This window comes from Balaenoptera physalus (genome assembly GCF_965194825.1).
Source record: "Balaenoptera physalus genome assembly, chromosome: 2".
Lineage (NCBI taxonomy): Eukaryota > Metazoa > Chordata > Mammalia > Artiodactyla > Balaenopteridae > Balaenoptera > Balaenoptera physalus.
The window spans coordinates 171,318,799-171,341,793 of record NC_138883.1 but is presented as its reverse complement, the minus strand read 5'-3'; the positions used below and the strand labels follow the sequence as shown (position 1 = coordinate 171,341,793).

Below are 22,995 nucleotides of genomic sequence, written 5' to 3'. Positions count from 1 at the left end.
GTTCTTGGATATTCTGTTCTTCTTCATTCTTTTTTTAAAATTGCTTTTCAGTTTTGGAAGTTTCTCATGACATTTCTTCAGGCGCACTGATTCTTTTCTCAGCCATGGTCTTTCTACTCATGATCTCATCATAGGCATTCTTTATTTCTGTTACAGGCTTTTTGATTTCTAGTATTTCCTTTTGACTTTTTCTTAGAGTTTCCATCTCTCTGCTTACATTACCCCTCTGTTCCTGCATATTGTCACTTTTTCCATTAGAGCTCTTAGGATGTTAATCACGGTTGTTTCAAATTCCCAGTCTTATATCCATTATGTCTGAGTCTGGTTATGATGCTTTCTTTATCTTTAAAAACTGTTTTTTGGTCTTTCAGTATGCCTTATAACGTTTTGTTGAAAACTGAACATGATGTACTAGGTAAAAGGAACTGACGTAAATAGGCCTTTGGTGTGGGGTTTTTTGTTTATCTGGCTAGGAGTTGGACCGTGATTAGTGTTTGCTGCAGCTGTGTCATATGCTAAGATTTCCTCTGGTGCCCTTGTTTTTGTCTCCACTGTTGTCTCTGGGTTTCCTATAGACTTCTTCTTAGAGAAATTCTAGGGTGTGCAGTTCTTTCCGTTGTAATCCCTTGTTATCATACAGAAGCCCTGTTGATGTGGTGGTGAGGGGTAGCGGGGAGGGGAAGCATTCTATAGGTCTATGGTTAGTCCTTTCGTGAGCTTGTGCCTCTGGGCTGTGACCTTTACAGGTTTTTTCCCTCCTCCTTAGGTGCTAAGAATAAGGGGGCAGAAGTTGGGTATATCTGTTCCCCCAGGTTGGTCAGGCTCTGATAATATCCCAGCAAGTTAGGCTCTGGTAAAAAAGTTTCCCTGAGGGCAGCCTTCTTCAGAAGAACAGAATGCTCTGGTGTATTTCAAAATGTCTACTCCCGCCTGCCCCCCGGCCCCCGCTGGAATTATGCGGGAGTTTTTTCTAATCTTTACTGTGGGAATCTGGTAGGACTTGTGGAGATAAAACTCATGAACGTGCAGGGTTCCCCCTAAGACTGGGCTCCCCCTGGAGTTTTTAACTCTCAAGCTCGTCCACACTGAGACTTTAGCAATCCTTCAATTACAGTTTACATTTTCCTACTCAGGTACTGGCTCCTACTGTGGTTTCTGCTCCTGAGACCCTGGTCTGGTAATCAGCGACTCTCTGTATCTCCCTATCTGTCTCTCCAGTTTGGGGGCAGAGGTTTACCCTGTGACCTCAGTTGTCTGAAAGATTTAAAAGAGTTGACGATTTTAAGTTTGTTCGGCTTTTTTCTTATTATAAGGATAGGAATGATGACGTCCAAGCTCCTTACGTGCCAGACCAGATCAAAATTATTTTTAAACATAATATTTAAAGACTTAATTGTGTAAAATTATTAGCTGTAAAAGTTTCTTTTGCTCACTCATATTCCTTCACATTTCCCATCTTTCTGTTGTTCCCATTAGCCACACAAGAATACAGCATGGCTGCCCGTAGAAGAGGGGCCTAAATTCTGACGAGGTGTAGTTGACTGGTAACATGGAACAAGGCCTTTGAAGACTAAATTAACTGGATAAGACATGCACAGACTTTACAAGTTGTTTACCAAACTGTTTGATTCCCCCAAAACAATAGCCTTAATTTAAATTGACCATATGAACTTGCCTTCATCTACAATCCTTCTAATTAGCAAGGAAACAATTTGATCACAGGCTTAATAAGCACATTCACACTGTTATTTCACATTGGGGTCAGGTTAATATTTTTACTTGAACAAAGTAAAAGGATATTCCCAATAACTTAAGTGTAGAACCATTTGGTTTGCTTTTTTATTTAGGATACTGTAGAAATCTACCTTCTCCAATATAAGATAGTAAGGAAAAAAAATTTAAACTAGAAACTATAAACAAAAAATTAAAAGTAAAATTTTCATAGTTATTTTAGAAATGTCTTTAACAAACCCCCTGGGGTGAGGGGGGGGGGATCTAAATTACTGTTGAATTTGTGCAGTGTGTTCTCCTGGCATGAAGCTGTAATTAACCATTTTGATTCCTGTTTTAAAATATATATATACCTATACACATATGCACACACAAGTCAAGTTTGTCTAGGAGAGATGCTTATGACAAAGTCAAACAGAGGAGATTTAAAATTTTTCTCTAAAATATTTTAGGATATAGATACATAAGGACATTGCTAACTTTTATGGCTGGTAAACTGTAGGTTTACAAAATATGGCAAATCCCTATCTTTTCACCTCCTTAGAAAGAACAGTTTCTAATTCAAACACCACTTACTGGTATCTAGTAAAGGGATTTGCTCATATTCATGGAATTAACAAAATGGTTCTGAGTAAGTATTAAGCTTATATGAAGCTGAATACAGAAAACACATCCTATGAAATTAGCTAGTCATATATGAACAATATGAAAGATTCATAAGCAAAATTTTATTTTGCAATAACTATTTTTGTGATTATGAATATAGAGCCTGATCCAGGAAGAAAATTAATAGATAGCTATTCTTTTTAGAAATTAATACACTGTTTACTGTATAGTTGATAAACATATACCTGCAGCACAACAAAAGAAAAAGAAAACTTTACACTGGATGATTACATGAAATCCAGTGAACCTAATGTATCCGCTTCATGTAGGTCAGTATTTTTTCACTTGTCCTGATGATCAAGTAAAAGGTCACAGGGCTCATCTGAAAAGAGCCACATCATAACTTTGGTGCTGTGGCTAAAATAAAACTGTAAGATATACACATATACACAACCCCAGACAGATCTGTCTTAAATGAATAAAGAAAAATAACAATGTAATTTATTTAAAAATACTTCAGAGACACTTTTCTTGATTAAATCTGTGACCACTTCATTTTTCCTGCCTCCTTAGACAGTTCTTAATCAGTGAGGCTTCTTCCATCTTATTACCACGTTTACTCTATCCACGACGTCACACACTCATAACCCGCATGGACAGTTCAGTGCTCACATCAACTGAATATTAAAAAAAAAACAAACCTCTTATCAGAAGAGTGGTACGTTAAGGATTCTATTTTGCGAGTTTATGGGAATGCACCCAAAAATGTCCTTTTTAGAAGATAATGGTTTTCTTTCTCCTAAAATAATGAGCCAAAATATTTGAGTGAAACAAATGACACAAAAGTACAACTCTTGGAGGAAAAAATCTGACATTTACCAACAGTTTGGGGGAGGTGAAAGGTCAACACTTAAATGATGCAGTCCGTAACGTGAATCAGTAGTGTATCTATGTCGGGCAGAACTTCTCCACATTTGGGGCAAGAATGAACTGGAATATTCTGTTGTTCCTGCTGCATCCAGTTTCTATCCTCAGCTCCTGGGAATAAGCATTAAATGAAATGTTAATCCATTCTTTCCATGCTGCAAGCAGTTTTTAAAAACAGATGGTGAATTTTAATTTTAACATCAGTTAAACTTGGTAATCAATACCTCGTGGGAAATGAATACAGGGTTTTTTTTGGTCTTTAACTGAAGTAATCGATACACATAGAAAAATATCTCCAAAAGTAATACCTGCTTCCCTATCATATTAGGATTTAGGCTCTATTCCAGGTTCCAGGTATGTGAAAATAACGTGGTTTCGGTTTTAGGTACAGGATGATACATGTTCTAGTAAAAACTAGAATATCTGAGAGGGGAAAAGAGATAGATGAGGGTGTAAGCTAAGGAGAAGCGGAGAACTTGGACAGTGAGCAGAGCACAGAGAGGGATCCTGGGACAGCAGGTACCTTCTCAGAAGCAGAGACAACAATTACGGCCATTCAGGAGGTGCTTCTGAGCACGTGGGAGACGGGAGAGAGGGATACAGACATGGTGGGGACATCAGGCAAGAAAAAGAGACAGTGGCAGGACGTGAGGGGAGCACTGAGGCTGTGTCAGACACAAGGTGCTTTTGTGGGGGAGGGCAGAGAAGGGCGCCTGGCTCAGACTGCTCCGTGCAGACAGGCCCCCTGATGAGACCAGCCCCACTTGACAGGAGTCTTAAGAATGAACAAGAGTTATCCAGGCAAAGGAAGTGAGGAGAAGGAATTGAAGAATCAGTCCTATTGTTTCCCCCAATTCTGGAGTTGGACTGAGGTTCAAGTCTGAAATCAAAGAATGCTCTGAAGAAGTCATGGCTCTCGGCAGGTCCCCTGTGTGTAAACCGCGCTCAGTACAGGAAATGTTTTCTAGCTCCCAGAGCACCTCATTGATCTGATCTTTCTGCACCGATGCAAAGCATTTTAGTTTTTCAGCGTCTCCACCCAGGTCTCTAGATTTTTATTCAGCCCCCAAAATGTTTGTTTTTGTGGATGATAGTGGAGGTAACTTTTTTTTTTAATTAATTAATTAATTAATTTTTGGCTGCATTGGGTCTTCGTTGCTGCACGCGGGCTTTCCCTAGTTGCGGCGAGCAGGGGATACTCTTTGTTGCGGTGCGTGGGCTTCTCATCGCGGTGGCTTCTTTTGTTGCAGAGCACAGGCTCTAGGCGCCACAGGCTTCAGTAGTTGTGGCACGTGGGCTCAGGAGTTGTGACTCGCGGGCCTTAGAGTGCAGGCTCAGTAGCTGTGGCGCACGGGCTTAGTTGCTCCGCGGCATGTGGGATCTTCCCGGACCAGGGCTTGAACCCGTGTCCCCTGCACTGGCAGGCAGATTCTTAACCACTGCGCCACCAGGGAAGCCCGAGGTAACTTTTAATATGGTTATTTGCTTCTGAGCATATTATTTGAATTCACTAACATGGGAGACTGTTACGGATAGTTTGTGTTAAGCAAACTTTAGAAGCACCCTTGAATAGAAATACTGATCACAAGGCATGATTTCTGAAGCAGGGAGCTTTCTAACAGTCTCATTGTTTTAGATCAGGGGTCAGTAACTTTCTGTAAAGGGCCAGACAGTAAATAGTTTAGGCTTTACAGGTCATAAATTTCGGTCATAACTACTCAAGTCTGCCACTGTAGCATGAAAGTAGTCAGACAACATGTCAATAAGAGAGCACGCCTATGCTGCAATAAAACTTTACTTATGCAAACATGTGACAGGCCAGATTTGGCCTGTGGGCTGCAGTTTACCAAACCCTGCTCTAGATGACAATCTGCCACTTATCAGGGACTGTTAATTCGTCCCTTTAAACTTTATTGCATCCGTCTGTGCCTTTATTTTTGTCCTGGTCTAGGTTTCAAGATGCAGACTGTGGCTGTTTTATCAGTCAGCTAATGGGTTCCCTCTACCTCCTGGCTCTTCACTATAAAATAAGCTTAGTCAGTTTTCATTATTAACACATCACACTCATTTCTGCCTGTGCCCTTTTATTCTCATACAGAAGTTATCTAAATCCTGGCTTCCAGGTCAAGCTTAAAGCCACATCTTTCCAAGGCCTTTCTCAACCCCACTGGCCCTTAGGGGTTATCCTTTCCTCTTATCTCCAGCACTGTTATTTCTATTCCTTACTTGTTATCTTGTATTATGAATTCATCTTTTTATGTGCACATCCTGTCTCTCCAACTAAACCATAGGCCTTCACGGATCTGACCATGCCTTATGCCCGTTTGTTCCCTCGTGTTCAGTCAAGCGCCCAGACCAGAGTAGACACTTGGACGGCTGCAGACGGCAGAGGACAACCATGATGAAATATATTGAGAGGAGCTATTGTTTAAGGCAGCTTTGTTAGGAAACAAACAAAAAATCTTAAGACAATCTCTGGAATATTGTTTTTTATAAGACAAAAAAGCTTATTAGGATAATTACGAATACATTTGCACTCTGTGGCAATTTTTAGATAAGTCAGAGTGTTTGACCAGTTTTTTTTTTTTTAAGTGTAAATAGATATTTGCCTTGTATAGCTATGAGGAAGGGAAATCTTCCCCTAAGAAATCCAGGTGCAAGAGATTGTCCTTTTTTTGAACCAAAACAATCTTGGAGGCACTTATAGGTATGGGGTATATGGATGTTCCTAGGATATTGAAATTCACGTTAGAGAAAAGGCCTGGTGGTGCTCACGTGGGTAGATGCAGCCTTCAGAGGACACAGCGTTACCTGCTGATGCTAAAAGTGCCTGAGGCTACTATTTATGTCAGCCCCTGTGCTGCTTCTGCACAGGCCCCATGAATACTGTGTGTATTTCTTTTTTTTTGGAATTTTTTTTCTATGTGTATTTTTAACCTGAATTACTACCTCTAATATTTACTTTAACCTAATTTTTCCTGTAAAAGAACTCTGGCGGGGGCATCGGTGGAGTTAGGAGGTAAAAGAGATACTCAGAAATTTCCCTAGGATTTAATAGTTAACTATACATACTAATATTGCTTCCTTGCTGTTGATAACACTGTGATAGTTCCATTTCAATAGTCTGTTGGTATGTGGGAGGGACTTAGACTCAGCCAGCATTTTAAAAAAGTTAAAGAACCAGTTATGTGAAATTTGGATAACATCTCTCTCTTGCTCTCTCTCTTTTTTTATTTTGGATAACATCTAACACCCTGATTCTTCTTAGTGGCATTGCTATTAACTTTTCATCTAGCTATGTCAGTCTTTGATCCTGTGAATTTTATGTTTTTTCACATCTAGACTCAAGGAAAATACTTCCCTTTCAGTGATGTAATTTACTGTAAATGACAGAACATTATTACTAGAGTATTAAAACCACGTAATAAACAAAGCACCATACTTTGAATAAGTGTCATGATCAATTTCACTCAGGGAATTAAAATCTGGATGTAGTACATAATTAGTGCCAGTCTGTTACATGCAGTACCATGTAGTGGTGAAGAGTCAGATAACCTTGGGTTCCATGTCCAGTTCTGCCCCTAACAAGCCTCGTGATCCAGGGTTATTTAACCTTGTCTTCTGGAAGATGGTGATACTATGTACCTCGTGGAAGTTTTGAGGATCACATGAAATAATATGTATGAAGGGATCAGCACAGCACCCACGCATAGTAAACTCTCAATAAATGGGAACATTACTATGTGCAAAACAGGAAGCAGGTGAGCATATAAGCTCCGAGGGAGCTTATTTATTAGAGTACTTAAATGCATATTTAGAACACATAAATAACGGGGTAAGAGTTCACTGGAAAGAGACTGTAGGAAGAGAGATATGAATGAGGGAAGGGCATCTACGTGAAGGATACCGCATAAGCAAGTATATGTAGCTATATAAGCTTAGGATAAGCTCAAGGAACAGGAAGTGATTCCATTGGCTAATATCTATAGGGGAACAGTGAGAGAAGGCTCAAAAGTTTGGCTGTGCCAGGCCTTAACTGCTAGTGTGAAGAGTCTGGTCTGGATTCAGTAGAGAGTAGATGGAGTTTGAGGTACTGTGGAAATAAGACTGATAGGTGCCATATTTTTGGTAGCTTGATTTGGAATCCATTGCATAGAATGTAGTGGAATTTTTCTTCAAGCATCTTCTTCATAGGATAGCTAACCCCGGGAGCCCTGACAACCTAGAATCCCACGTGACTCACCTCTTTGAACGAGATAAGCCTGCTGGTCGGCGTCACTTGCTCTCGCCCCATGACGGCTCTGCATTTCCATCAGGGACTGCCTGCTGGGATGAAAAGCAGCACTATATGTGAAACCCCGAAATATGGCAACATTAAGCAGGCATTCAACAGAAGTATGAGGAAAAAAAGACCTAAACTACAAAGCCAAGGTTCATAGAAACCAGAACTTAAGAGTAATTTGAGTTTTACATATTACTGGCACTAGGACACAACATAGTAAGAGTAAAGAAGATTTTTAAAAATCAGGAAACAAACAAAATGTCAATTGATAGGGGACTAGATTAGAAAAAAGTGGCATATTTCTAAAACAAGACACAACAGAGCAATTAAACAGAAGGAAGTAAATCTACATATATATATATATATACACACACACAGAGTTCAAAATTAGTTATGTAAACCAAGTTGCAGAATAATACCTATAGTGACCATTTTGTAACCTAGGCACCTTGTTTTAAGAAATTAATATTACCTTGTTTTAAGATATTATATAGATGTGTATATATGCAAAAGTACAAAACAGCTGGGGATGCTATCCCACCAGTTCCAGGCAGTGTGGGGAAGGGAGAGAGGACTGTAATGGCGGGGGGGGGGGTGGGGAGAAGACTGCAACTTCATCTACAACTCCTTTTTCTTTTAATAAAAATATACTTGAAGCAAATAAAACAAATATTAGTAACTGTCAATTCTGGATGGATACATATTGGTGTGTATTATTTTATTCTCCGTATTTTTCTATTTCTATTCCTCAATAATTCATTTTTTTCTCAAAATGAAAATTTTAAAGATAGAAGTAATTTTAGCAGTATTTTCTTTTAAAACATTACAGAATTATTTAAAGTGTTAGGAACATTTCATCCATGACAATGGCAGGATATGACTTCGGAACACATAATGTCACGTTTTTACAATTTATCTAAAAGAACTCAATCAGGTTCCCACAAGATGCTGCCAGGCCTTGCAGGGCAAACTAAGTGTTACGGACACCATCACGCAAAATGTGCTCAGAGCGATTCTTATAGCTCAAATTAGGAGACACTGTGGGTCACCTCTCCCACAGACCGGGTGATGTGTGCTCTAAGTCTTCCCCTCATTTACCTGCCTCCATCTTCAAAAGCATTATTGTCTCTCAGCAAAATTGCCAGCTGCAATGCCAGTTGCTCCTTTTCTTCATGAATCTTCTCTCTTGCTGCTCTTTCAGCATGAAAGTCAGAACAATAAACCTCCATCTGTTAGAGGAAAAAAAGAGACAGAAGTTACCACCTAGACAAATGTGGATTCTCTACAGCTCACCGGCTGATAAGGTGAAGAGGCAGTGCTGCATCCTGTGACACGTCTTGCAAATAACAGGCACATGTTCCTCCTAGAAACCAGTGTAATCACCATGACTTTCCGACTACCTTCAGATAGAAGACACAAGTTACACGTGTGTGTGTGCTTTAAACTATCAGAGCCCAGCAATTACACAGATATAGGTAGTTTAAATACTGCGTGTACCATTAGTTCAGTAAAATTCTCTGGTCTCTTTTTTAAAAATAATATTCAGCACTAGCTTAATATAGTAAATGGTTTACTTACCCTGTCAGGTATATTTATGAAGGCTGGCCTTAAGCTAAATTTAAAATAACAACAATAGAGACTTCACTGGTGGCGCAGTGGTTAAGAATCCGCCTGCCAATGCAGGGGACACGAGTTCAAGCCCTGGTCCGGGAAGATCCCACATGCCACGGAGCAACTAAGCCCGTGCATCACAACTGCTGACCCTGTGCTCTAGAGCCCGCGAGCCACAACTACTGAGCCCGTGTGCCACAACTACTGAAGCCCACGTGCCTAGAGCCTGTGCTCCACAAGAGAAACCACCACAATGAGAAGCCCGCTCACCGCAACTAGAGAAAGCCCACACGCAGCAACGAAGACCCACACAGCCAAAAATAAATAAATTAATTAATTTTAAAAAAACAACACCAATAAATAGATACTATTTATTGAATTCCAAACATCTGCAGGGTCCTATGTTTGGTGCCCTTATTGACCATTTTATTTCCTCCTTATCCAAAATCCTGGGAAGGCAGAATTGCTATGCTCATCTTACATTTATAAATTTAATAGCTCTTAATCTTGGGGAAATTAGTTAAGTGCTCAAACCAGCATTTGAACCCAGACTGAAGCCCATGTACCATGGACGCTTCCATTTACCATACTACTTTCCACAGTGGTAGCCAGCCTCCAAGATAGCGCCAGTGATCCTTACCTCTTGGTAATCATACCCTCATGTGGTCCCCTCCCACAATGAATGGGCCAACCTGTGTAACCACTAGGATGTTACAGAAGTAATGGTGTGTGGCTTCTGAAACTAGGTCATAAAAGACACCATGGCTTCTGCCTTGTTCTCTTATGGATCACTTGCTCTGGGGGAAGCTAGCTGCCATGTCATGAGGGTATTCAAGCAGCCCTCTGGAGTGGCACACATGGTCAGGAACTGAGGCCTCCCGTCCATAGCCATGAGAATGAGCCATCTTGGAAATAGATCTTTCAGTTCATCCTGAGCGCAGCCTCATGAGAGACCCTGAGTCAGAATCACCCTGCTAAGCTGCTCTTGGATTCCTGATCCATAGCAACTGTGTGAGATAACAAATGCTTGTTGTTTTAGCTGCTACGTTTGGAGAATAATTTGTTACCTATAAAAAAGTAAATATGCCATAATATGTAACTTCTTCACTGTTACAAAAATTATAAAGTAAAAATGAATGCCTTAATAGTGAATTGAGCATTATTTTAATACCAGTTTTTAACTTCCTATATTTAAAATTGGGTTTTTCATTTCAAAGTTAGTGGTTCTCAGATACAGATTTTTATCCATTACTTTAAAAAGTAAAATTAATAAAAATTTAAATATTCTAATCACACTTTAGTTACCAAAAAACGTATGAAATAAAGAGATCATTTTAAGGGACTTCCTGCCATTTGTGAGTGATCCAACATTTTATGGTTATCATTGAGAGATTATGGGCTTTTTTTGAGTCAGACCTAAATCTGAGTTAGAGTCTCACCTCCATCACTTATGAGCTTTGAGCCAGTAAGAACTGGGCCTTTGTTTTGTCCATTCCTATATCCCTGGCAGTGAGAACAGTGTCTGACATAAAGTGCTCAAAAAAGAGTTGTTGAATGAATGAATAAGAGTATCCATCAAAACAAAACAAATGTCTCTGTACAGAACATGGCAAAAGTACATGACTACAGTTATCATGCACAAACAAAGGAAATGCCTTAAAGAGCTCAGGTTGAAATTCTATTCCTGTCGAAATAAAACTAAAACCATAAATTCAGTCAACCACTTCCATATTTCACTGGGCCAGCCACTCTGGGCAGCTGGTACTGAATATGTATATAGGGAATAATAAACTTCTGGCATTGTTACACTACAAATAATCTGTTCATCTTCTTTAGATTGGCAAACATTTAAAAGAGTGATGCAAGGATGTGGGGAAATAGGAGCTCTCATCTACTTTTGGTGAGAGAATAATTTTCATTATGCATTTTTGGAAGACAACTTGGTAATACTTATTTAACTTAAAAACAGGCATACCCAATGACCCAACCATTCCATTTCTGTATCTTACTAGAGATTCCACAAGTGCACAAAGACATAGATACAAGAATGTTCAGTTCAGCATTGTTGATAATAGCAAAAATATTGGTACAGCCTACAGGTCCATTAATAGAGGACTGGTTAAATCTGTCATGGCAATGTACACTTTGGACACCATACAACTGTTAAAAAAAAGTACGTATGGCTGTGAGTAATAACATGGAGAGATATCCAAGATATATCATGAATGAAAAAGTAGTACAAAATGTATGGCATGATCCCACTTTTAATGAAGCAAACAAACAAAATAGAAACAAACAAAAAAAGGTTTCCCCCCACTTTTTTGGTGATTTTACATCTCAGGCAGGATGTGTGTTCACTAATAAAACTCTCCTCTAAGGACTCCACCCACCAGTATGAAAAGTGGGCCAAAACAGTCACAACCAGCCAATTGTACACAAATTCTTCCAGAAAACAGTGAAAGAAGAAATGTGCCCCAACTTGTTTTTATGAGGCCAGTAAAACCCTGAAATCCAAACCCAACAAGGACATGAGCAGAAGGAAAATTCTAGGCCAATCTTACTCAAGAATGTAGATACAAAAATCCTAAGCAAAATATGAGCAAACCAAATCCAACAATATATACAGAGGATAATTCAAGAAAGGCAAAGTTTAATATTTTAAAAATCAATGTGATTTACCACATTAACAAATTAAAGGAAAAAGGCTTATAATTATCTAATTATATCATTATATGAAGAAAAAACATTTCCTAAATAAAATTCAACATCCACTCAAACATTTTTGGCAAACAAGGAAGAGAAGGGAATTTTCTTAATCTAATAAGTGATATCCATGAAAAGCCTATAGCAAACACCACACACTCAACAGTGAAATGCTGAAAACACTGCCACTGAGACTGAGAGCAAGGCAAGGCTGCCTGCTCTCTCCACTGTTACACAGCATTGCACTGGGGTCCCAGCCAGTGCAATAAGGCAAGAAAAAGAAAGAAAAAAAATATAATGAACTGGAAAGGAAAAAAAAAAAACTATTACTATCATTATTCAACGGATCTTAGTGTACCAAGTCCAAAGGAATATTCAGAAATATTATTAGAATTCAAATGTGAGTTGAGTAAGTTTACTGCATGGAAAGTCAATATTAGAAATCAATTGTATTTCTATATAGCAGCAACCATTAGAAAATGAAGTTTTAAAAAAGATGCTATTTATAAAAGTATGATAAAAATAGAAAATATCAAAAAAATAGAAAATATCTAGGAATAATCTAATAAAAGATGAGCAGAATCTTTACTAAGAAGATTAAAAATATTATTGAAAATAATTAAAGAAGATATGTCATGTTCATGGACTGGAAGAGCCAATGATGTAAAGTTGCCAATCATCTCCAAATTGATTTATATATATTTAATAAAACTCTAATCAAAATCCCAGGGTTCTTTTCTGTGTAGAAAATATCAAGCGAATTCTGAAATTTATAAGAAAAGGAAAACCTAAGGTCCTCTTGAAGAATCTCAATGAGGTAGGAAGACTTTTTCTACCAGATATCAAAGCATTTGATTCTTTATAATAAGACAGTATGGTACCAGAGCAAGGATGTACAAATAGCCCAATGGAACAGTATAGAATCCAGAAATAGACCCGTGGGTATCTGGACACAATATGTGACAAAGAGGGCAGCAGAGTCCTTAAGAAAAGATGACCTTTTAAATAAATGGCGCCAAATGAACAGGATATTCATGCAGAAAAAAATATGAATCTTTACCCTTACCTCACTCCATATAGAAAAGCTAATTCCAGATGGTTTTTAGATCTTAATGTAAAAGGCAAAACCATAAAACTTTTAGAAGACAACATAGGAGAATATGTTCATGGCCCTGAGATAGTGAAAGTTTTAAAAACTGGACACAAAAAGTACTATAATCATAAATAAAAAGACTCATAGGGCTTCCCTGGTGGCGCAGTGGTTGAGAATCTGCCTGCTAATGCAGGAGACACGGGTTCGAGCCCTGGTCTGGGAAGATCCCACATGCTGCGGGGCAACTAGGCCCGTGAGCCACAACTACTGAGCCTGCGCATCTGGAGCCTGTGCTCTGCAATAAGAGAGGCCACGACAGTGAAAGGCCTGCGCACCGCGATGAAGAGTGGCCCCCACTTGCCACAACTAGAGAAAGCCCTCGCACAGAAATGAAGACCCAACACAGCCATAAATAAATAAATTTAAAAAAAAAAAAAAAAAGACTCATAAACTGGACTGCATTAAAATTAAGAATTTTTGTTCAACAGACACCTTCATGAGAGTGGAAAGGCAAATCATAGAGTGAAGAAATCTGCAAAAAGTATAACTGGTAAGGGCTTGTATGTGGAATATATAAAGAACTCCTATAAATTTAAGAAAAAGCCAGAAAACCAGAAGAAAATTGGGCAAAGACCTGATCAGGCTCTTCACAAAAGGGGATGCTTACAAGGCCAGTAAACATCTGAAAAAGTACTCACTCTCATACCATCAGGGAAATGCAAATTTAATGAGACACCATTATAAACCCACTAGAATGGTTAAAAATTCTGATAATACTAGTATGGGTAAGGATATAGAGCAATAGGAGCTCTCTGTTGGTGGGAGTGAAAACTGGTCCACTTTGGAAACCTCTTTGGCATAATCTATTAAAGCTGAGTAACATGCATACTCTATGAACAAGCAGTTCTACTCCTAGGTGTGTACCCAATAGAAATGAATGCACAGGTGAACAAAGAGACACGCATAAGAATGACAGAGCAACATTAAACACAAAGCCCCAAGCTGGAAATAATCCAGCTGTCTATAAACTGTAGAATGGATAAATTCAGTGAGTAATACACTTAAAAGTGTGGTGCACTTTCCACCTGTGATATACTTCGGTAAAAAGGTTTTTAAAAATATTTTGGTGGAAACAGTATAAAATCAAAAAATATATTTTAAGCACTATCACTTTCCTGTTAGAGAATATAATCGGGGTTGGCCTGCCTCGGCTCACATTTGGGAACGAAGCCTACCTGAGCCCTGAGAACAGCCATGGTTTCCAGGTCCTTCTCCTGCTTGGCGACGGTCTGTTTCATCTCATCCATCTGGAGCTGCTTGGAAGCCAGGGCTTTCTCTGCCAGTTCCAGCTTTCCATTCAGTTCCTGCAGCACTACCTTATCCACTTTTTCCGACTGAAAAAGACAAACTTATTCTAGACATGGTTTTGAAATAATTAAACCTACTTTAGTAAAATATTAGATGAAGGTTTATTTTTTAAAAAATGACTGGCTCTAAACTGTTCTGTTAATCAGCAGTGATAACTTATTCAGCAACTTTCATGCACTTAATTTACAGCTTGAAGATAATAATTTCCTAATTTAAAATAATGATTTATAAAAAGAAAACACTAAAATAAGGGAGTTAATAACAAACCCTATCTCAGGGTGGGTGTAACTTGCTGATACTCCTATTCTTCCACTCACATTACTCTTACTTTATGAAGTCAGTGGAATGTTTAAATTAAATATTTACTAGGTCCTAGAGAGGAACAATAGTCTAGTAAAAGTAAATGAAAAACAGAAAGTATATTTCTAAGAATATAAACTCCAAGTCCCCTTCTAATTCAAAGCTCCCGTGGTCTTTATTTATTCCAGCTTTATTGAGGTAAAACTGCCAAATAAAATTGTAAAATATTTAAAGTGTACAACGTGATGATTTGATATACATATACATTGTGAAAGGATTCCCACCATTGGGTTAATTAATACATCTATCACCTGACATCTCTATCCATGGTGTTTAAATTATCACACCATTCTGGGGGCATTATTACTATTACTTTTACAATAATTTAAGATGCAGCCGGATAAGTCCAGGGCCTCAAGTTCACTGACAGCAGGCAAGCTAGCCTTGTGATAGCTCCAGGCAGCAGTCTCACTATACAGTCATTACTCATGTAGGAGCCCAGGCTCAGCTCTCCTACAAACCCATCCACTGTTAGAAATGCTAAAAGCTTAGCCACGGAGCAAGTAAGCCCATGCGCCACAACTACTGAGCCTGTACTCTACAGCCCGTGCTCTAGAACCCATGAGCCACAACTACTGAGCCTGTGTGCCACAGCTACTGAAGCCTGCGTGCTTAGAGCCTGTGCTCCGCAACAAGAGAAGCCACTGCAATGAGAAGCTCGTGCACGGCAACGAAGAGTAGCCCCCGCTCACCGCAACTAGAGAAAGCCTGCGCACAGCAACAAAGACCCAATGCAGCCAAAAATAAATAATAAATAAGTAAATAAATTTATATAAAAAAAAATGCTAAAACCGTACTCCGACCATAGGACATGCACATCACCTCTGTACACAAGGCACATTATACGTGTGTGGAACATCAAGAGTTATAAAATGTTATAAACACTTAGACACAAGAAATCAATTATAAATGGAAAAACAACCCTTGAAACCAGACTTAGTTAAGGATTATCACAACTACCTTAGATATTTACATAAAATGTTAAATGGCTATGAAAGTAATTTTTTTTCTATAAGTACCTCTCTTCTTTTTAGTTCCTCAGTTGTTTTCAGTGCATTATTGTATTCTTGAAGAAGCCTGTTGTGTGTCAACTGTAGAGTGGCTAATTTGGACCTATTTAAAAAGAAATTTTAAAATGGAATCTTGGGAAAAATATCATAGAAGCTTAGTCTTACCTCCCAACCCTCTTCTGAACACTCAGGTGACAAAATCTTCCCTCCCACCCTTATCATCCCACCACCTACTAGTATGTTATTACTTGCAAAGAAAACAATTCCCCCCTCCTCAATCAAGATAGATTACAAATAATTTTCATAATCGTTATTATAAAACTTAACTTTCATCTCCTCAGGAAAGTCTACTAGTACGCCTTCAAATAAATAAAAGAGAAAAATTTTTTAATTTATTCTTAAATCCTGATTCCAATCTGCATAAAAGAGCTATTCTATCTTCTTTTAGCAAGTAGCCATTCAGTCACAGCATACTCACTTTTCATCTTCTGTTTTCGCTTGCTCCATTTTGATTTCTGATCGCATGCTTTCTACTTGGAGCTCTAACTTTCTGTTATTATAAACAAGCTCTTGCTTTTCATTCAGCTCTGATGGGGTTGCAGAATTTTTCCTTTCAAGGGCCTGACATCTAAGAAAGAGCAAAATTTCATGAGGACAAACAATACTTCATTTCTCAGTGGCTTTTAAACGAATCCCCAGATTACGTAGCAAATGCAAAGAATTTTAGGATTACATTTTTCAAAAATTTAACAGTACAAAATTAAATATTTTATCCTCCCTGCTTCTTTACTAGAAGTAATATTTCTGAACCGTTATGCCTGAATATAAAAAAATACAGATTTTTGTAAAAGAAATTTACATATTTCTGAACCCTTATGCCTAACATAAACAAGTACAGATCTAAGATCACACAAGCTACTGTCTACTTGGAGTAATTGTTTCCACTAGTCATGCAAATATATTTCTGTGATTTAGATACAGACCAAAGCAGTAATTGGCTAGAGGTGCTTCTCATATAGTGATCCATGGATATCTTTAGTATTTTTAAAACTATGGGCTCTGTTAAGCAAAAAAATATGACTTCTGACAAAGATTCAGTAGGGGAGAAGGAAATGCTTTCAGTCCTCTTAAAGATCAGAGGGAAAATTTCAATATAACAGCAAATACACACCAATGATAGCTATGTGCAAGGCATTAACGCAAAGCATGTTAAACATTAGCTTACTTAATACAAAGTCAGAATTATGACACACAGTTCACAAATGATAAAACAGGCTCAGAGAGGTTAAATAAATAACTTGTCCAGGGTAATACCACAAGTAAGGGGTAGATCCATATTTCAACCTTAGGTCTGTTTATCTAAAGTCCTTAGCGTCAGCTGCTATGCTGTACTAGATAACCATTAATACTGTACAACCTTGGTCAGTGTAACTCCATGGAAACATACACTTGTATATTGTGCTGGAAATATGTTTGCTAACTAATCCAAAAGAACAACATCAACTTAGCTTTCCTAAATTTGGGATAACTTCTTACATCAAGAGAAACAAGCAAATGCAAAATTCTCTCAATTTATAAATTAGACTTCATAACTGATTAAAAATCAATTTTTTTTTCCTAAGTAAATCTCACTCAAGTTCTTCTTGCCCTTTGTAGCTTTTATGTTTGTTCACATCAATGCTGTCAGCTCACGTAAGTCACAGGAAGTCTGGCTCACTGCTTTTTCCAGGTCCTCATATACGCTTAACAAATGTCCCCAAACAGCAGAATCAGAGTCCCTTGGGCCCATTCCCCCATATTACTACAAGGACTTCATGTTTCTATATTAACCTGAACATTAGTGTTTTCTGAATTCATATTTTAATTAGGTCTCTTTTTCTTTTACTCAGTAAAACAGTAATAAAACTATATTTTTGTATATTAACACATTTTGTAAAACTGTACACTTTTCGAAGGAGGATAAAATTCATCTCTCATTCTTACTTTTCCTGAAGTCTCTTCTTCATTAGCTCAGCCTCACTGAGTTTCGTGTGAGCCTCCTGAAGCTCCTTAAACAGGGTTGTCACCTGAAGGTTCAACGGTTCCACTTCACTTCCAACCTGTCATCCAGGCAATCACAAACACGCATTTATCAGAGGCTAAATGAACCTCTTTGTGAGAAAACAGTGTGAACCACTGGTATCTAAACTAAATAAGACTGTTGAACTGATTAAACTTTTGGCAATTTACACCCCAAATATCTTGTATGGAAAAAAAAAGCTTTGGGTACAACTCTGTTTCCTTATAGATCATTAACTGATCAGTTTGGATGCACTTGTGATAAAGACTTTATCTTAATTAAAATGAATCCTGGACTTCCCTGGTGGCGCAGTGGTTAAGAATCCGCCTGCCAACGCAGGGGACATGGGTTAGAGCCCTGGTCCAGGAATATCCCACATGCCACGGAACAACTAAGCCCGTGAGCCACAACTACTGAAGCCCGTGTGCCTAGAGCCCGTGCTCCACAACAAGAGAAGCCACCACAATGAGAAGCCCGTGCAGTGCAATGAAGAGTAGCCCCTGCTTGACACAACTGGAGGAAGCCCGCACACAGCAAAAGAGACCCAAAGCAGCCAAAAATAAATAAATTAAAAAAAAAAAAAAAAAAGAATCCTGATCATAGTTCAAGGGATCATAGATCACAGTGATGTCAAAGCACAATCTAATTTATCCAGCTAGCAACTCATGCCCATATTCCCTGGCTGATTTATTTTTCTAGTTTACTCAACTATTTTCACTGTACTGCCTTTTTCCTCGCAGCTCTAGAATTTTTGTCAGTGAGTTTTATGGTGCCATGGGAGTCTCAGTACTTCTCTATTATTAGTTGTCGACTAGTTTTAGTCAACAGGGTACTAACCCTCACAGGTGTTCTCTTCATCTCAGTTTTTAAAATATTCTCCATTCTCTTGAAAGTAGGGGACTCAGCCCAGAGCATGGCATACAGTAGGCATTTGATATCTATTTGCTGAATAAATAAATTAGCTAAAGTATTTTATGTAAATGCCTTTCTCGTGGGCTACTGTGGGTCTTACAACTTCCTGCCTTCATCACCTTTCCCTAAGCTTCGGACTGTGTTTGAAGGCTACGAGGCACGTCTCTGAGTTGCCACAGAACAGAAATGTATATAAGCATGTATATAAACATGAACCTTTTTTGTTCATACTGTTTTATTCAAACCAGTAGTGGGATAGAACCAAGATCTTTCAATTCTACCTTACGTTTCTGGGTCACATCCTCAAATGATCTCATTATAAATTGGACAAAATTCCTTTATCAATTAGTGGGCCTGTCCACTTAGGAATTCTGGAGAGAAAATCAGCCAAGAAGAGAGAGAGAGAGGTGATCTCCTAGAATCACTAGGATAGGAATACATCTCAGTACAATTTACAATGAATGAAATTCAGATCAGGACAAAGAACTATGAGAGAAATAGAAAATCTTCAACATGGAAATTATTTCTCTATTGCTAAAGCCAATAACACGTCACAAGACTCGGCTCCAGCGCCTGCACTACTCTCTGTCCATCGGGGGTGCGGTAACAGTCTTAGACTCTTAGTACCCACAGTTTCTGTGCCTTTCTCCTCTTCTTTCTCTTGTTCTGTGCGCCCCTCTGTCTGGGTCTCAATCTCACAACGATCCTTCGCTTTCTTTTCAAAATCAGAAATTCTGAAAAATTAAAGAATATAGAAAAGTTACTTTCTCTTTGGCTTCCAGAGGAATAACAATTATGGAAGCACTGAAAAGAACATTGTTCAAAATTTGGATAAAAGATCAATGTTTTCAAAATCTCTTTGCAGTCTCTATATTAGCTCTGGTTTTGCTTTCAACCTGATATTGGCTAGAATTGATTTAAGGGATGAATGCACATGGAGGTATAAGATATATTATACTTATAATTTATCTTGAACACTGAAAAATACTGCCTCTTTTCACGTCATTGTCATGCACAGAAATATTTTTTAAATTTGTGTTTTATGTGTGTATACATGTGCATGCATATGTGCTACATGAGAGTGGGTGTCCCTTTATAAGGATTCGGCAGAGAGGGAAAGACTTGTTTTTTGGGACCCATCTAAGTTTATGAGGTCCTGAAAACAAACAAATATAGCAACATTCTTACACTGAATCATAATCATATGAAAGCCATCCCGATACAAATGAAATAAAGAGACTTGTGGTTAAAGATGGTAGATTTAAATATACGCATGTTATTTTTCTCCCACCTTGAATGCCACCAAAATGACTTTTAAAAGCCACATACCTACAAGAACAAAGAGAAAGGGAGAGGAAATAATAGCAAGAAAATTTGGGAAGCATTAGGTATGAGTGGAAACTGACTAGATAGCCCAAGAGGACTGGATCTGAGCCAACAGTAGGGAAAGCCAAGATGGAACCCACTTCATACTGTGGGACCCCAAAGGCTCAGGAATCAGTGACACCAGGTACCTCTGGACGTGGGGATAAAGTTGGGACCTGTTTAAGAATGACTAGAAGGTCATAAAATAAAGGGTCTCTTGACTCAGAGTCATTAATCAGAGTAGGGGGGTTGGGTTCCCTACTGAAAAGAGGGAAACTTACAGAATACTAAGACCCTCAGCCTTCTGTTCCTACTCATCTCCAGAACGCTGGCATCTAGAAAAGTACCCTTCAGACAGGAGACTGGAAAAGTCTCCTCTGGAGAATTTGATCAGGATAAGGAAAAGATTTAAAGTTTCTGACATAAGACTTCCGCAAGGAAACCTCCTGGCCAGATCTCCCTACACATGCACACAGCACTTTGTTTGTTTGTTTTTTAATAAATTTATTTATTTATTTATTTTAGGCTGTGTTGGGTCTTCGTTGCTGCACGCAGGCTTTTCTCTAGTTGTGGCGAGCGGGGGCTACTCTTTGTTGCGGTGTGCGGGCTTCTCATGGCGGTGGCTTCTCTTGTTGCAGAGCATGGGCTGTAGGTGCACAGGCTTCAGTAGTCGTGGCTCACAGGCTCTAGAGTGCAGACTCAGTAGTTGTGGTGCACGGGCTTAGTTGCTCCGTGACATGTGGGATCTTCCCGGACCAGGGCTCGAACCCATGTCCCCTGCATTGGCAGACGGATTCTCAACCACTGCACCACCAGGGAAGCCCCACACAGCACTGTGATCAGCATCTAACCCCCCAGTCTTAAATCCGATCAACCAGTAAAGATTACCAGACATTTCAGGAAAACCTTAAAATGAAACAGACAAAGTAAACCAGAAAATAAAACAACTTACTGAAATTAGAATATGCCAAGGGGAAAAAACTTCAAAAAAAAAACCAAACCTATCATTAATATCCTTAGGGACAGAAGGAAACATATTACCACCATAATAAAATGGAAGAGGAACATTCAAAGGAACTGTCCCCTGCCCCACAAAGAAGATGAAAGTTGATCAAATGTATCAGAAAGCAGAAAAAGGGAAAGAGCAAGAGTGAAGGGGGGATGGAGAGAAAGAGAGATAAGGAGAGAAAAATGGAAAAGAGGAACACCCAGTTGAGAAAGTCAGAGGACTGGTCCAGGAGGTCCAGTTAAAAGTAACAGTAGTGCTAGAATGAGAGAACAGAGAAAACTGAGGATAAGAGATTATCCCTGAATTATTACAAGATCATTTTTTGAGAACTGAAGGACATGAGTTTGCAGAATGAAAGAGGCCAAGAATGTCCAGAACAAATGGATGAAAACAAGGTCACACTAAAGCACATGTGAAATGTCAGAAAACTTGGGACAGAGCAAAGAACCTTTGGGGGAGAGGAAAAACAAAAGAAGTTTTATACCAAAAGATTAAGAATCAGAATGGCAATGAGTTTTTCAACATTAACACCAAAAGCTAGAATACGATGAAGTAATGCTTTCAAAATTTGGAGGGAAAATTATATCCAATTCAGATTTCTATATCTAGCCAAATTATCCATTAAGTATAAAGGTAGAAACAGAGATTTTCAGATATGCAGATCTCAGAAAATATCCTTCCCATATATTCTTCTTAGTAAGTTAGTGGAGATATTTAAAGATATTTAGAGAATGAGAAAGGCACTGGATTCAGGAAACAGGTGATCCAACACAGTAGAGATGAAGGAATTCCACAGGACACTGACAAAGGGAGATTCCAAGATGACTGCAATACAGCAGGACCTAGATAACAACCAGGCTGACTCCAGGAGAAAAGTCTTCCAGAGAAAACTATTAGACTACTAACATGTTTGAATGTAATTGAGATTTCCTCATTGGAGAAGAGTATGGTGAAACTAAGCAAATTTTTATAAAGGTTAATTCTGTATAGAGATTTTTTTTTTAAAGTATAAAAAAGGAAAAGTGGTCAAAGCATAGAGCACAGCTCAACAGAGAACTGTATGTGTGCGTGGGTATGTACGCATAATAATAATAAACACTGAGTAGTGATCTAACTGAATGTCAATATAATCAGTTTTGGAGTGGGGTGGGAAGAAGGGTCCAGAAGTGTGTGTAGTGACAATGGTGAGAGTGAAAGGCAGTTAAATCCTCATCCTTCCTAGTGGGACGTCAATAGATTATGTCTAAAATAGGAAAAAAAAATTTAAGTAGCAATTTAATCTTGATATATGGGAGTAAGTATCAAAAGAACCAGCTAAATATGTTGAAAGCGGTTGTCTGAAAAGCAGGAAAAGGAGGTGGGGGGTGGAGGGGGGTTGGTCAAAGAATTACTGTTTTTCCATAAAAAGCTTGTGGAACCAATTCTTTAAACTATGTGAATTCAAACCTGATTTTTAAAAAACTTAGTGATAATAACAAATAAACAAACAGCATTGGTATCTGTTGCAAACTGCCCAACCTAATTGGTGCACAGGCACTGTTTCTAGCTAAGCAAATAAATGGGCTAAGAGCTGGTTGGTGCAGGGTTGAAGGATGGGCCTTTATCACACCACTCACGTATGACGCAGGCTTCTGACCTACATTTGAATTTCAACTTAATGCTGTAGGGCAAATTTTCATCTCGGGCTGACTTTTCCCTACTACCTCTTGATTATCCTGGGTCACACTTCATATACACTTTCCCTCTCCTTCCTGGCTATCAGTTTAAGTTTGTTCAGAAGACACAAATTGCACGAAATATGAATCCTGGCAAACAATGGAAGAAAGGCAAGTCTCTTGTCCGCTGTCCCCACAAATCCCTAAAACTTTTCAGAGTAAATTTTAAACTGTCTATTACCCGTTTCTCATGACTAATGAAAATGGTTGAAGACTGACTTATGTATTTGAGAAAAAGACATGT

At 38.6% G+C, this 22,995-nt stretch overlaps 1 protein-coding gene and 1 long non-coding RNA gene across 6 annotated transcripts in view; one reads left to right on the top strand and one right to left on the bottom strand.

The window, feature by feature from the left end:
• The window catches only part of LOC309656459, a 44,437-nt gene that overhangs the window by 6,818 nt on the left and 14,624 nt on the right, over positions 1-22,995 (top strand). The window lies entirely within an intron of this gene.
• Positions 2,438-22,995, bottom strand: part of OPTN (optineurin) — a 42,771-nt gene continuing 22,213 nt past the window's right edge. For 2 of the 5 annotated variants that reach the window (XM_082452866.1, XM_082452865.1), the window contains exons 7-14: positions 19,294-19,396; positions 17,675-17,790; positions 16,170-16,319; positions 15,701-15,794; positions 14,189-14,347; positions 8,645-8,775; positions 7,508-7,587; positions 2,438-3,375 (exon numbers count right to left, since the gene is read on the bottom strand). In XM_082452866.1, coding sequence (XP_082308992.1) covers positions 3,248-3,375; positions 7,508-7,587; positions 8,645-8,775; positions 14,189-14,347; positions 15,701-15,794; positions 16,170-16,319; positions 17,675-17,790; positions 19,294-19,396 — 961 coding nt within the window. In that variant the 3' untranslated portion in view covers positions 2,438-3,247. Of the gene's footprint in view, positions 3,376-7,507; positions 7,591-8,644; positions 8,776-14,188; positions 14,348-15,700; positions 15,795-16,169; positions 16,320-17,674; positions 17,791-19,293; positions 19,397-22,995 lie in introns of all 5 variants that reach the window. The other 3 variants (XM_082452867.1, XM_082452864.1, XM_082452868.1) reach the window with 2 other exon arrangements.